This window comes from Suillus plorans, assembly GCF_016647745.1.
Source record: "Suillus plorans strain S12 chromosome Unknown HD556scaffold_43, whole genome shotgun sequence".
NCBI lineage: Eukaryota > Fungi > Basidiomycota > Agaricomycetes > Boletales > Suillaceae > Suillus > Suillus plorans.
In genome coordinates this window covers 100,093-112,812 of record NW_024537427.1, presented here as the reverse complement: position 1 = coordinate 112,812, position 12,720 = coordinate 100,093, and the positions used below count along the sequence as shown (strand labels likewise).

Sequence of the window (12,720 nt, the reverse complement as noted above, 5' to 3'; positions counted from 1 at the left end):
TTCTATACTTGTCGTGCAACTTTGCACAGCTACCAAATGCCAATTAGGAGTATGAACGGCAAATGATAATAGAATACATTACCTCAGGACCGCGGCTGCAAGGCCAGTGAAGGACTGGACAGTGTCTTTCCACCTTTTGATCCTACAGATATCCCACGCTGCAACACAGGGATGTCAGGTGGGAAATACCTGTGCAATCAAATTACTCACAGACGAAAATGAGATCCATGGCAAGCTTTGCCCTTGAGATCTGGAGCCAATAGTTCTGCTTCTCTAGGCGCGTTAGCTCACGTTCGTCAATTTTTGATGTTTTTGGTTGTGACTTTGAGGTAGCTCCCGAGAGCGACTCTTTGTATGCCCTTGATTGAACTGGAACAAATGAGCGACCGGATTTGAAGCGGTAAAAAAAATCAATCGTTTCACCTTCTCGTCGAAGGCCCTCAATAACGCCCAATTCGACACCATTCTCTACCAGACCGACCAGTGTGGAAAAGAGCCAACACCAGTCAGCAAACCGGGCCGCGCGCTCTCCCAGCTTAGATCCTATTATGCCGAGCCGGGAAAGCGAGTGTATATCATCCGACAAACCATTTACAAGCTCTAGGAGAACAGGGGGCGGAGCCGACAGCAAAGCTCGGAGGACCGGGTGCGAAAGGAAGGGACCCCCCGATGATTGCAAAGATTTGGAGGATGGCGCGGAGGTATCTGTGAAGCTGTGAGGCACAAGGGAAGATCCGGAAGACGAGAAGGGCACGGATTGTTGCGCTAATATTTGACTCAGGGGGGCTAACCAGTTGAACATGATGAGCATTTTTCTGTGTGCCGTCAGTTGTCAATGACGACGTCAATGTCAAACGGTTACCGACCTCGTGAAAGAGAGCCCCCACTTTGCATCCCCAAGCCTTCGTGCAATTTCCCGCTGCCAAGCGGACTTCCTGTTACGAAATAATATCTTGCTGTGGAAGAGCAGATATACACGTATCGAGTATTGCATTAATTTCTGCCTCAAAGATGACTTCTGTCACTTCTTCAGCAAGTGTGTCATGGTCACTCACAAATGCTTTGTCTCGTCCGTTACTTGTAACAAACATATCTCGCCACACCTCGTGAGCCCCAACTAACTTTTCAGCCTCTTTAACATGTACATCTTCCTCGTCTAGCTCCACGATCTCGTCTTCATCTACCTCCGCCTTGTCTGCTTTAACCGTCTCTCTGTCCTGTTCTTCCTCCGCCTTTTCGTCGTACACGCTAATACTCATGCTCATATTCCTAAAGTGCGACTGCGTAGTACTCGGGCGCGGCGTACGAGGCGGGTGCGCAGAAAGAGGATTCATTTGAAAGGAAGAAGATGACATGTCGAACGGAGTGGGGGTGTAGAATGGCGCCTGCATCGAGTCGTGCAGTGAGCTGGAAGATGAGCCCATTTCGTCGCCTGAGTGCGGGAACGATATTGAAGACATTTGTGGGGTTCGGAAAGCTCAAATTCGATCAACGGGATGAGACTACGGGTGGCTAAGACAAAGGTGAGGATACTGGACAGCGCACAGGAAACTTGTAAGTGTAAACCTCGTATTCTCACGGAAGCGGACCGGGCAATCGACATATCCATAAGACCAAACAAATGTAAACGCCTTCACTAGAGCCATGCGGCTTGGACGATTGGAGTCTGACTTCAGCTTAACTGCGTTCAAAATTGTCTCTCATTTCCCTCTTGTTGGAGGAAGGATGACAACAAACCTAGGGCTTCGTTCTCCTATTTCGCGATCTGGTGCGGTATCTCCTCAAGCACCTAGACCCGCATTCGATACGGAGGTACTGCGAGCATACGTGAAAAAACTATTGCCAGCAACGCTTTCGCATGCTGTTTGGCCACATATTGAGCGTGACCAAGTAAAAGCTTGGATGAAGGAGATAGGAGAACGCGTCAAGGAGCGGATGGTGGAGATTCAGCCACATGGATTGTACGTGTGATGACTGACCGCTTACATTGAACTCATCTCGTGACCCTGTGTTATATACTCGACACAGTAAGTATATGGTGTTGGTCCAGATCACGGAGAATCTGGGGCAAGGTGGCCGGTAGGAATTATCGCGATCTATAAATCGATCATTGATCATCGTTGATCATTGCTTGTAGGTCCCATTTGGTGTCTCACTGGGAAGATGGGGATGTCTGCTTGAACGAACTCTTTTTCAATGTGGGCATATTTTTGATATACGTACTGATCCGCTAACACATGGCTGGTAGGATTCGTTATTCTGTACATGTACTGCCATTGCCGTGCGAGCTTCGTGAGATGGACTGCCGTGACCTCGCTCTTGATTCTGGGGTTTAATTCTCGCGCATTCGATACCCGTAATCACCTTCACTAAAAGCACGATACTATGTCACGAGATTGTATAATTACTAGACTTTATTCGACAACTACGCAATCGTGTTTGCTTCAGATTTGCCAAAACCTGAGCCTCTGCGCCATAAATCCGTATGGATGTTCGTGCCGTCAGATGTACTATCCATTGGAAAAATTCTGATTGATGCTGAGAAAGAAGCTCAAGATTATCATCAGTGGCTTCATACATATATTGAAGATAAGTTCGTCATGATTGCCCTCTTACTTGAAGGTCATTCTTCGGCGGTTTTTGAGGTTCACGTTAATGATGCTACAGCTTGATCTGGTCAAGGTGAATGTTACGTTGACGACTTGAACCATTTGTGACGATTGAAGTGCCTTGGGATTGGTGGAAATGGACTACAAACGGGATGTTCCTTGGACTAGTCCGAATTTGCAGGTCGTAACATTCAATCTTGAGATCGATGAACTTGAGGGATGCCGGCTGTTCCCGCCCATATCTTATCTCACAAGGGACGGAGCAGTTCGGTGTACCAGCGTGTTTTACCAGCTGTTCTGTTAGTATCCGAAGAACGGACCGTCATAGACACGCCTTTTGATAGGATCATCATGGGGCACGTTGCGAGGCCGTACACTTCCTACGTTGGTACACAATGGAGCGGGACCGGAGATCGCATTGAGCCATCGCCTCGTGTTTGACTTGAGCTACAGTCAGGTACAGCAGATACCGCGGAATCAAATGACGATGGGCCGGGAGACGTTTCTCGCACAAGGGATGCGGCTACCTGTGCGTTGTTTCGGTCAAGGTTGACTCGGATTGGCGAGTACGTACATGCGTGAGAGAACCCTTGTTTCTGACCGATGTACTCTCGGTGGGGTAGGTTCTAGAAGGTCATATTTCTCCAATAGACACAAGCGCTCCGAAAGTTATCCGTTCTAGTGTTTCATTTTAACTTCGGTCGTATTCATTGTAGTTGTAGACCACCCCTATATCATAGATCTCTCCCGGACCGTCGAGCTGAGTCTGCATCAACTAGTTACTCGTGCAACTCGTTCTCACATCCCTGATCGAGTGGGAATGTATCGATCTGCAGATTTGCTTATATCGTTATCATGTTGTGCGTAGCTCATTGTCGGTGTGGACATATCCATAATATCATTTTAATATTATTAATATTGATAACACACAATACCGGCTACGTTAAACCACATTTGAACTTGCCGACTACTACTAGACCAGTGACCTCCGGGCGCCAGGATAGGCTGCTGGTCTACACTCCCATGCTTCTTACCAAGTCCTATCGTGCGGCGATACATGGCCAAGATCGAACCACGGAGGATCTGAGCGATAGGCGTGCTAGTGGCGATGCGGCTTCCACTTTCTTGTTCGAGATCAAAATGGGCGCCTCCTTAAAAATCGAACCAGTTCAGTTGTAAACATACAGGTTTTCGGGGTCCCTTCAGTCTTACAAGCCGATGTCCTCTTCAGATATACCTAGCGATGCAGCACAGGCACTCCTGCGAACTAGTTCCAATATGGTTTCGTGCAAATCCCAACTAATGGAAGATGAATTCACGCGCCGTAGCGAGAATAAGGAGGTCCGAGGACTGGTCACGAGGACCAATACAACCAATTTTCACTTTACAGACGCTTGAGCGGATGGAAGTGCGGAACGCCGACATTGCCAACAACTCATTGTCTCCGAAACGTTTCTCCACAAAGCCATGATTTGAACCGCTTTCGTATGTGACACTCTAGCAGGGATGCTTTTGCTCGCCGTTAAAATAGACAGTGAGAAGACTCGTCGGAGAAGGTAGGAGAAGATACGGCTCTAAACTCGTTGATTTCCCGGTGCTTGTAGTCGTTGCTGCCGCATCAACCAGTATACTATCAGCCCTCATCTGCCGCACAAAGATTCTCATGACTAACAACGTCAATGATCTATCCAGGTCAGGACTGCTCTTGAAACAAGTCCGATGGTAACATTCGGAGACAACCATTGCGATGATAAAGGAGGATCTCGCATTTTTATTCCATCGTGAAAATGCACCTCCAACCGACTGCGGGATACCAATGTGGACGTGAGATAAGAGATGATCCCTGAAACATGAGGGCCGTTAGAGCGGAATGAACATCTCCTGCTCTCAAGACTCACACTTATGGCAATGCCACACAACCATTAAGCATTGGCACCAATCCATATGTCTCTCATCAGATCTGAATACTATTAACAGCTAGCCGCTTCGCGACAATCCGATGATGTATGGATTGTGGCGGTGAGGGACCATCGCTGAGTATATTCGTACGCCACAAAGCACCAATGATCCAAGAAGGGCTGGAGCTGAGAAGCAACGGCGGTACCAAATAAATCCGAGGAAGCTACGCACTTGTCCTTTTGAGGGGACATAACAGATAACGCATCTCGCTGGCACAAAGATGACCAGAGCCGCAGATCCGCCTGGGTGTGCTCTGCGCGGCGTTGTCTTGCGGGTGACCCGAATGCGCCCGTATCATCTTGGCATGGTCAAAAAATACCATCGGAGCATCCTTAATGAGAAATTTAGCTCTTTTATTTTAATCAGGCCGATTATTGCGAATTATCCCCATAATGAGAGGGAACGGAATGTTTTCCGTCTTCAACCAATTTCATCTTTCTACGAGAGGATATCCGAGTGCGCGCGCCCCTTTACGTAAACGACATTGAGCCATCGACGAGATGTAGCTGTGCGACAATGTAGGCGACAGGGCTCGGCCTATACCTCCATCTTGATATCATCTTGACTAGGATGGAGATATTCGGCTGTCTCTGGAAAGTTCAATATTAATGCCTCATTCAGAAGCTTGCGGTAGGACTACAAGAGAAGTGTATTAACAAGGGTAGAGCAAAACAGGGAGGTACTTACGTCAATAGCTGCTATCTTTCCGTTCATGAATTGATTCTCAGTAGCTGCTCTTTCCAGACGTTCTTTGGTCAACTGCATGGGGTTGCGTGCATTGTCGATATCAGACAAAACTTGAAAAGGTATCATGGTCCGAATGTCCTGTGCTTTGTTATCGATGGACATAAGGTGATTGACGACCTCGTTTCTGACCGTTGGGATCTTTAGGATCATAGACAACTGAACCAGTAAAAAGAACGCACGCCCCAAGGCCTACCAACTTTGCGCCACCTGGCCTATCACGATCTTTAGTGGAGTCGTTGATGACAGTGGTTCCAAGGTTGTATAAAGCGTTGGCGAGCCCAAGAAGTTCTAATTCCAAATCACCTTGGACACCAGAAGGCGGGGGTGATTGGGAAGAGCGCGGTGAATCTGGCGCATGTGAGCTCAGTGTCTGGGACTCGGGATTGTATGAGGTCTGCATGCGGTTAAGAAACTGAGATGACAAAGTATGTTTCATTGATTACTATATATATAATAGTAGTAGGGTTAGGGTTAGGACCTATAAAAATCGAAAAAAAAGACGGCCTGCCCAGCCAGAGTGGCCGTGGCAGGACTGGAAAATATTGAGACGGTGCATGAGCCGGAGCTCATACAAAGCGTGATTACCCTCTGTATGGACAAGGTCGCCGTGCTATGAAGGGTCCCCACGGCCCACAAACCCGGGTACATGAAGGAGCCTATGCCATCAAGGTAAGTATGAGTTGTTACGGTCTCAGCACCAGCCTTATATACCTTTTACACTTTGTGCACGGACCACCTTTCAGATAGTTACCATATACGGAATCTACTAAAAGCAACGAATCAAGTGGATGCGTACAGGTTGGTTCTCTGAATCTCAGCTTATATGGCTCGATGTCTCTTCATTCCAGAGATACAGTTATCCGTTTTTCAGTGGATTTTTGTACTTGACGCGAGCCATGAAAGACACGTCGCCCAAGCTACTCTTGCTGCTCTCGCAAGGACTTGTAGTGCTTTTCATCATATAGCTTTAGATATCCTCTGGCAACAATTTGGCACTATCGCAAGAGCGATCCAGTGCATGCCTCATGATTTATGGGGCGGAGACGCGATCAAGTCTGAGTCAGGCTGTATTTGTTTAGTAAGAGGATATTCTGACTGCTTTGTTTCAATTGCTGACATCGTTTGCTCGTGAAATTTGTCAGAAACTTCATAGGCACTTGACCAAAGATGACTGGAACATATTCCGCAGGTATGCTTTACGCATCCGTCACCTCAGTCTTGCCACCCAGGACGTCCGCCGCGGAAAAAAATTGATGGTTGATATTGACGATGAATTACTCGCTTGTCTCGCCTCCATGGATGCCACCCAGCCGCTCCTGCCAAATCTCACATCCCTCGAGTGGATTATCTATGACGAGAGAGACTTGAGGCTGATCCGTCGAATCATGACCAAGTCTCTCACGTCCTTATTCCTTGAGGTCTGGGCCATCTCACCAGTTCCTGACCTACTACAGTTCATCTCCTCCATCGCTCCTACGTGCCCCTCTTTGCGAAAATTGACCGTGCATTCAGTGGCCCTATCAAGTCATCTTCGCAACTCCGTTTCTCAAACTCTTTGCCATCTGCATCATCTCACTACAATTCACTGTGGAATCCTCGATGCCGAGGTTCTGAACCATTTATCACGTCTGCCATCTTTACTAGAGCTTAAACTTGCTCTCCAACCAAATGCCGAATTCCAGAACGAGCTTTTATTTGAGCAACTTCAAGTACTTGACGTGCATGCACAAGATATCCCATCCGCTGTTGACCTCGTGAGCAGAATGCGGAACAAGCTTACAAACCTTTCGATCTTCAGCGACAACCATACAGGAGCATCTGTCTTGGCACAATTATTTCGTCGCCTCTCCACTTTCGTCAGTCACGACTCGCTTCGTCGCCTCCAAATTATGGTTGCAGAACGTCCTCCACATGACCTGTTCTCTGTTTTAAAGCTGGAAGATCTCCATCCGCTTCTGTCATTCAACCGATTAACGCACGTACTTCTTGATACAGGGTGTGGGATCTCTTTGGATGATGTTGCCGCCTTAGAATTGGCACAGGCATGGCCAAATATCATGCAGCTCGTGCTGAACAAATTCCTGGAAAGCCCTCTGCCTTCGTCGATATCCCCAATCGGACTCCTGTGCTTCCTCAAGCACTGTCCCGACCTATTGGAGCTAACGCTTGAAATCGACTTCTCCTTTATTGAAGAACAAGACGACCAGTCGCACTACTGGGTCGGAGATACCACTCATCAGCATCTTTCTATTTTTGATGTTACTTATTCCAAAATCCACGATGCAGCAAAAGTGGCTGCATTCTTGTCAGGTGTCCTACCACGTACAGTTCATGTACATTATTCGTGGATCCATGCACTGGACGATCAACGGGAGTATGCAGAGAGGTGGAATGAGGCTTCGAGACTCTTCATGCGGATGAAGAGGTGAGCAAGTATTAATCACTCGTTACTGTTAAGTAGGCAATTTGGAAGAGGAAATCGTCGTTAATATAGGTATGAGTATATATCTCAATCTACACACCTACCTACATACCATATTCAACTTACATACCCTTTAGAATATTCTGTCGATAACAAAATACAATATCTACTAGTTCTTTCCTGTGCAGGGGCTGGTGAGGACCTTCACATGCTTACGTCATTACACCTTCTGTCCTTGACATAAACCTCCTCCTGAAGAACGGTCCTCCTGATGAGCGGACTGGCTGACGAACTCCTTGCTGACATTGACGATCTGTCAGACGGTGGTGCTGAGGAATATGAAGAGTCCGCTCCAGCAGCTGCGTCCTCCACGAGTAACGGCACCAACGGACTGAAAAGAAAGGCTGTCGAAGATGCAGACATGTCAGAGGCAGAGGAAGGCGCCGAGGGCGAAGAAGCCGAAGCAGACGAAGCTGGCGGATTAGTCCTCGAAGGCGGGATGAAGCCCGCAGATGAACTTGATGCAGAGGATGTACAGCGAATGGACTTGGGAGGGATCGAGGACGTCGACTCCGTAGCGAAGCTAGAAGGCAGTAAACGAATGGCAGACATATTACAGGCATGCACCGATGCTATTTGATGAACCCATGTTTGAGCTCACTTTGCGTTCAGGAAATTGAGAAATACCAAGCTAATCCCAGTACACCGGAAGCGATGTCACTACCAGCTCATCTGAACCCGGAATACACTCTCATCGTGCAAGCAAACAATTTATCCGTGGATGTAGACAATGAGATTCTCGTGGTACACAAGGTATGGTTTGTGGTTGTTAATGTCCAACCCCCTGACTTCGTGTCTGTAGTTCATACGCGACCATTATGCAGCAAAGTTTCCAGAGTTGGAGCAGCTCGTTCCAGAGCCTGCACAGTATGTCCGCGCGGTTCGAGTTCTCGCCAACACAGAGGTAAGAACGGGTTCTACGCAAACCATCTCTGCTCACTATCGACTTACAGGACCCTACAAAAGCTGACCTTGCAGGTGTTCTTCCGCCTGCGGTGGTCATGAGTGTGCTCATAACTGCAACAACAACAAGTGGTCAAACACTTACTGATGCCCAGTGGGCTGCTGTCGAGAAAGCTTGTGATCTTGCAGACAAACTTGAAGAGGCACGTAAAAAGGCGAGTAAATGTCTGTTCTGCACCATAAACGTGGTAGCTAATGAAGGGAGAGCAGATTTTCATGTACGTCAGCTCAAGAATGAATGTTCTGGCACCAAATCTTTCAGCCATCGTTGGCACCACTACAGCTGCAAAATTACTCGGTGTGGCAGGCGGCCTTGGTCCCCTCGCCAAAATGCCCTCATGTAATGTCCATGTATGCTGCAGTTTTACTCTGCCTACATTATCGTTCTCACAATTTCTCGTAGCTGCTAGGCGCTCAGAAGAAAATTGCTCTAGGCTTCTCTGCGTACACTCAACGGCGGCACACCGGTTTCGTCTTCCAGTCTGACTTAATCCAGCAGACGCCAGCTGAATACCAACTCAAGGTTCAGCGGACAGTCGGAGCGAAATCCGTTTTGGCTGCACGCATGGACCTCGAACGGACGCGAAGAGATGGTCAGTTTAGTTCTTGGGTGTTGACGGGTCCCTGGCTGATGGTATACCAAGGTTCATATGGCGAGGAACTTCGTGAAAAAATCGAAAAACACATCGATCGGCTGGCGGCGCCACCCCCTGCTAAAACCACAAAGGCGCTTCCCATACCCAACGATGGACCAAAGAAACGTAGAGGCGGCAAGCGGCAAGTCGTCCCTGGAATTTTACATCGTTCTCGCTGACACACTTGTAGGGCACGCAAAGCAAAAGAAGCGTATGCCCAGACGGAACTCCGGAAGCTGCAGAACCGAATGGCATTTGGTGAGGCTGAGGATGAGGTTGGCGCATTCGATCAGACTAAGGGTCTGGGAATGATCGGTGTTGGTACGGGCAAGGTCCGGGCTGGTATGGGAGAGGCGAAGAGTCGTGGTGAGTATTCTACCTCCTGTTTCGTTTTTTTCGAGATCTAAAACGTGTCAACCCCCGCAGCGAAACTCTCCAAGGCGAACAAGTTACGCACTGCAACGCTTACGCGTGCTGCACAGGGCGGGTCGTCAACATCTGGAACAGCAACATCGCTGACGGTCACACCTGTACAAGGTGAGAACCCTTGTGGAGCTGGCGTGGAATGAACCACTTATATTTTTTTCATAGGCTTCGAGCTCACAAATCGTGCTGCTGCTGCTCAACGAGTGAAGGAAGCAAATGAACGCTGGTTTGCATCCGGAAATTTCTCATTTGTAGGACAGAAAGGCACGAACAGCAGGGTCTAAGGCAGGGCATTCGTCTCATCAACTATCTTACGCACACATTATGTAGCTTCAGTTGCTCTGGGCAATACGCATAGCATTAAAATTATCATTGCGACGTGGTAATACAACTGGCTACTAATCGATAATCATCCGACCTAGGTCATTTTGAGAAATATGTGAACATAAATGCAGGAATTGATACGAACATGGATATGAGGAACAAACAAAATGATGGGACGTGCACGAAGACAGCACATGGAAAAACATCGACCTGAGAAAACGTCTATTTATGCAGGCATACCGGGATGTGCAGTGGCCACCGTCTCCCCGGAAATCACACTCTGGGTTACATCGATGAAGCCTGATTTTTGACCTTCGGTCAGTTTACTCCGCTTTAACCGATAATCCCGAATAGCGGAACGAATAGCATCCTCTGCTAGCACTGAAATAGCGCATGTTAGATGTCTTCACGAATGTGCTGTGAGAAAAGACTCACTTGAGCAATGGAGCTTCACAGGAGGAAGACACAACTCCTTTGCAATTTCAGTGTTCTTAATTTTGCCAGCCTCCTCAAGGGTAAGACCCTTGACGCGCTCAGTCATGTATGAACTCGAAGCGATGGCACTACCGCAACCAAACGTCTTAAACTTGACATCACTTATGATGCCGCTTTCGTCTACTCTGATTTGGAGTTTCATGACATCTCCGCAACTGATCCATAGACATAAGTCAGGGTTTAAAGGCTAACGAAAGGAGAAAAAACTTACGCAGGTGCCCCAACCAACCCAGTACCGACATCAGCGTCGTGTTTGGGTAGAGAGCCCACCTGGAATAACGGGACTATGGTGAGTCCTCGTAACCGAACGGTTTTAAAAACACGACTCACATTTCTTGGGCTCTCGTAATGCGAAATGACATTCTCGTGGTAGCCACGGGCGAGCACTGGTGCAATACCAACTCTTGCAGCCTTTGGTGCTATTGCAGAGCTGAGTCCTGTCTTTGTGAGTGCTGAGCGGAACATGGTGGATAATGAAAGAGAAGTGCGAGAAGATCCAATTTCAGAGCGCCTATTAAGAAAGGGTTTTCGGAGTTCGAATAACGTCACAGTGGGAATCTTATCTGACAAACATTTCTCTTATCTGATTTGGTCTGTGGGGGTTACAATTCTGTTTTAGGCAATCATCGTCATTGACAACGCTACCCACCATAATTCATCGCTAGAGTTTTTGGCAAACGCGGCAGGCCGCTGCAGGCCCGCAGTTTACTGACATATCCCCAGGGATTCCAGCCTATTTTTGACCTACGCAACGAGAAGATGAATTCGGGGATTTCGGGCGCGTGGGTAAGCTCGTGATCAGTAGCTGACGTACCTAGTCAGAGAATTTTGACGTAGTCGCACTCACACTGTCGATCTCGTGGCAGACTGTGCACGACGGAGTTTGAATTCAAATATGCAGTATCTTATTTTAATTTTATAGTGTTGCACCCCACCGGCACAACCGGCACTCGCATATTTTAGAACTCCGTGCTTCGCCTCCGCGAGCCAAGACATGGCGACAGCACCGGCCCCTAACAAGGACTCGTGAGAGTAAATTACCATTCCCGTCAGTCTTACTATCAGGGTTCAGCATCTCATTGAAGTGAAGTCCAATTGATCATGTCTCTGGCGCGTCCTTCAGCGGCTCAACAGCCTGCTGACACTCTTCCACCAACAGCAAGAGCAATTGCTCTTCTCCTTGCATCTACGCCAACGGTACAAGATGCGCAACCAGGCGTTTTGCATCAACTCCTGGAGTTCGCCCACCGGTATACCGCCCAAGTACTGTCGGATGGACAGTTATACGCAGAGCATGCAGGGCGCTCCGGCGCGTCAAAAATAGAGATGGATGATGTTGTCCTCGCTATACAAGCCCGCGTGGGCTGGGAGTTTGGTGGTCGCGTACCCAAGGAGGTGAGCTGATCATACTGTCCGCTTCATTCGCCTGGCATCCTCAAACGCCTCCCTGCAGTATATTTTGTCATTAGCATCTCAGACGAATGCTACACCACTTCCTTCTGTGCCAGAAGTCTTCGGTGTTAGGCTCCCACCCTCATCCGAGACACTTACTGCTGTCAACTTTAATCTCGTGCCCAATAAACCACCACCAGAAGCGAAACTTTACGACGAGGAGGTCGAAGAGATTGAGGAGGAAGACGACGACGACGACGACGAGGACCTACCAGACGGTCAGGATGATGATGAGGATGCTGATATGGAGCCTGCTGCCATACCATACACCAATGCAGCTCCCATAACACCGACCGATGTTGACATCAGTGCTGGCACACCTTTACCTGTCGTCGCAGCAGAAGCACTAGAAGAAAACAGCGACGCGGAAGAAGCGGATGGTCTATTTGGTGGAGAAGGTGATGATGACGACGATAATTCAGGTGATGACGCAATGGAGGAGGTGCAGACTACTGGAGACACACAAACAAACGGTGTGAAGCGAAAACTTGTCGAGGAGGATGACTATGACTAGAGACTTGAACACTCTGATTAGGTTTTCTTGCGACGGTTGAGAGGTGTATTGAACATGTATTGTAGCCTACTCTAATATGTATATGCTATAAGGTCCGCAGACTAACCGCTGCAA

At 48.2% G+C, this 12,720-nt stretch overlaps 8 protein-coding genes across 8 annotated transcripts; 4 read left to right on the top strand and 4 right to left on the bottom strand.

Annotated features, from left to right (window-relative positions):
- Nucleotides 1–78: 78 nt before the first annotated feature.
- Nucleotides 79–1,460, bottom strand: HD556DRAFT_1445296 (uncharacterized protein; the record flags this gene model as incomplete). Its single annotated transcript, XM_041306911.1, has 4 exons — nucleotides 79–158; nucleotides 211–815; nucleotides 867–1,018; nucleotides 1,056–1,460. The coding sequence occupies 4 exons, from the start codon at nucleotides 1,458–1,460 to the stop codon at nucleotides 79–81; spliced, it is 1,242 nt and encodes a 413-aa protein (XP_041158201.1).
- Nucleotides 1,461–1,725: 265 nt separating this feature from the next.
- Nucleotides 1,726–2,296, top strand: HD556DRAFT_1240890 (uncharacterized protein; the record flags this gene model as incomplete). The annotated part of the gene is made up of 4 exons (XM_041298150.1): nucleotides 1,726–1,961; nucleotides 2,029–2,079; nucleotides 2,138–2,198; nucleotides 2,249–2,296. 4 exons carry the CDS (start codon nucleotides 1,726–1,728, stop codon nucleotides 2,294–2,296), a joined length of 396 nt encoding a protein of 131 aa, XP_041158200.1.
- Nucleotides 2,297–2,661: 365 nt separating this feature from the next.
- On the bottom strand, nucleotides 2,662–3,668 carry HD556DRAFT_1309940 (uncharacterized protein; the record flags this gene model as incomplete). Its single annotated transcript, XM_041300345.1, has 6 exons — nucleotides 2,662–2,906; nucleotides 2,930–3,056; nucleotides 3,080–3,136; nucleotides 3,184–3,235; nucleotides 3,393–3,415; nucleotides 3,540–3,668. The coding sequence occupies 6 exons, from the start codon at nucleotides 3,666–3,668 to the stop codon at nucleotides 2,662–2,664; spliced, it is 633 nt and encodes a 210-aa protein (XP_041158199.1).
- Nucleotides 3,669–5,105: 1,437 nt separating this feature from the next.
- On the bottom strand, nucleotides 5,106–5,715 carry HD556DRAFT_1240829 (uncharacterized protein; the record flags this gene model as incomplete). The annotated part of the gene is made up of 3 exons (XM_041298147.1): nucleotides 5,106–5,204; nucleotides 5,256–5,439; nucleotides 5,495–5,715. The coding sequence occupies 3 exons, from the start codon at nucleotides 5,713–5,715 to the stop codon at nucleotides 5,106–5,108; spliced, it is 504 nt and encodes a 167-aa protein (XP_041158198.1).
- A 392-nt stretch (nucleotides 5,716–6,107) lies between these two features.
- On the top strand, nucleotides 6,108–7,929 carry HD556DRAFT_1294601 (uncharacterized protein). The gene is made up of 2 exons (XM_041299418.1): nucleotides 6,108–6,393; nucleotides 6,458–7,929. The coding sequence occupies exons 1-2, from the start codon at nucleotides 6,139–6,141 to the stop codon at nucleotides 7,742–7,744; spliced, it is 1,542 nt and encodes a 513-aa protein (XP_041158197.1). The 5' UTR covers nucleotides 6,108–6,138; the 3' UTR covers nucleotides 7,745–7,929.
- Nucleotides 7,930–7,941: 12 nt separating this feature from the next.
- Nucleotides 7,942–10,153, top strand: HD556DRAFT_1385940 (uncharacterized protein). Its single transcript, XM_041303389.1, has 10 exons — nucleotides 7,942–8,356; nucleotides 8,410–8,550; nucleotides 8,600–8,701; nucleotides 8,751–8,915; nucleotides 8,971–9,111; nucleotides 9,164–9,353; nucleotides 9,405–9,537; nucleotides 9,586–9,761; nucleotides 9,822–9,932; nucleotides 9,987–10,153. The coding sequence occupies exons 1-10, from the start codon at nucleotides 8,009–8,011 to the stop codon at nucleotides 10,103–10,105; spliced, it is 1,626 nt and encodes a 541-aa protein (XP_041158196.1). The 5' UTR covers nucleotides 7,942–8,008; the 3' UTR covers nucleotides 10,106–10,153.
- On the bottom strand, nucleotides 10,154–11,154 carry HD556DRAFT_1385937 (FeS cluster assembly scaffold IscU). The gene is made up of 5 exons (XM_041303388.1): nucleotides 10,971–11,154; nucleotides 10,852–10,910; nucleotides 10,581–10,795; nucleotides 10,291–10,526; nucleotides 10,154–10,239 (listed from the first exon to the last, which is right to left on the bottom strand). Exons 1-4 carry the CDS (start codon nucleotides 11,103–11,105, stop codon nucleotides 10,372–10,374), a joined length of 564 nt encoding a protein of 187 aa, XP_041158195.1. The 5' UTR covers nucleotides 11,106–11,154; the 3' UTR covers nucleotides 10,154–10,239; nucleotides 10,291–10,371.
- Nucleotides 11,155–11,741: 587 nt separating this feature from the next.
- Nucleotides 11,742–12,606, top strand: HD556DRAFT_1445291 (transcription initiation factor IID, 31kD subunit-domain-containing protein; the record flags this gene model as incomplete). The annotated part of the gene is made up of 2 exons (XM_041306910.1): nucleotides 11,742–12,035; nucleotides 12,094–12,606. 2 exons carry the CDS (start codon nucleotides 11,742–11,744, stop codon nucleotides 12,604–12,606), a joined length of 807 nt encoding a protein of 268 aa, XP_041158194.1.
- Nucleotides 12,607–12,720: the final 114 nt, after the last annotated feature.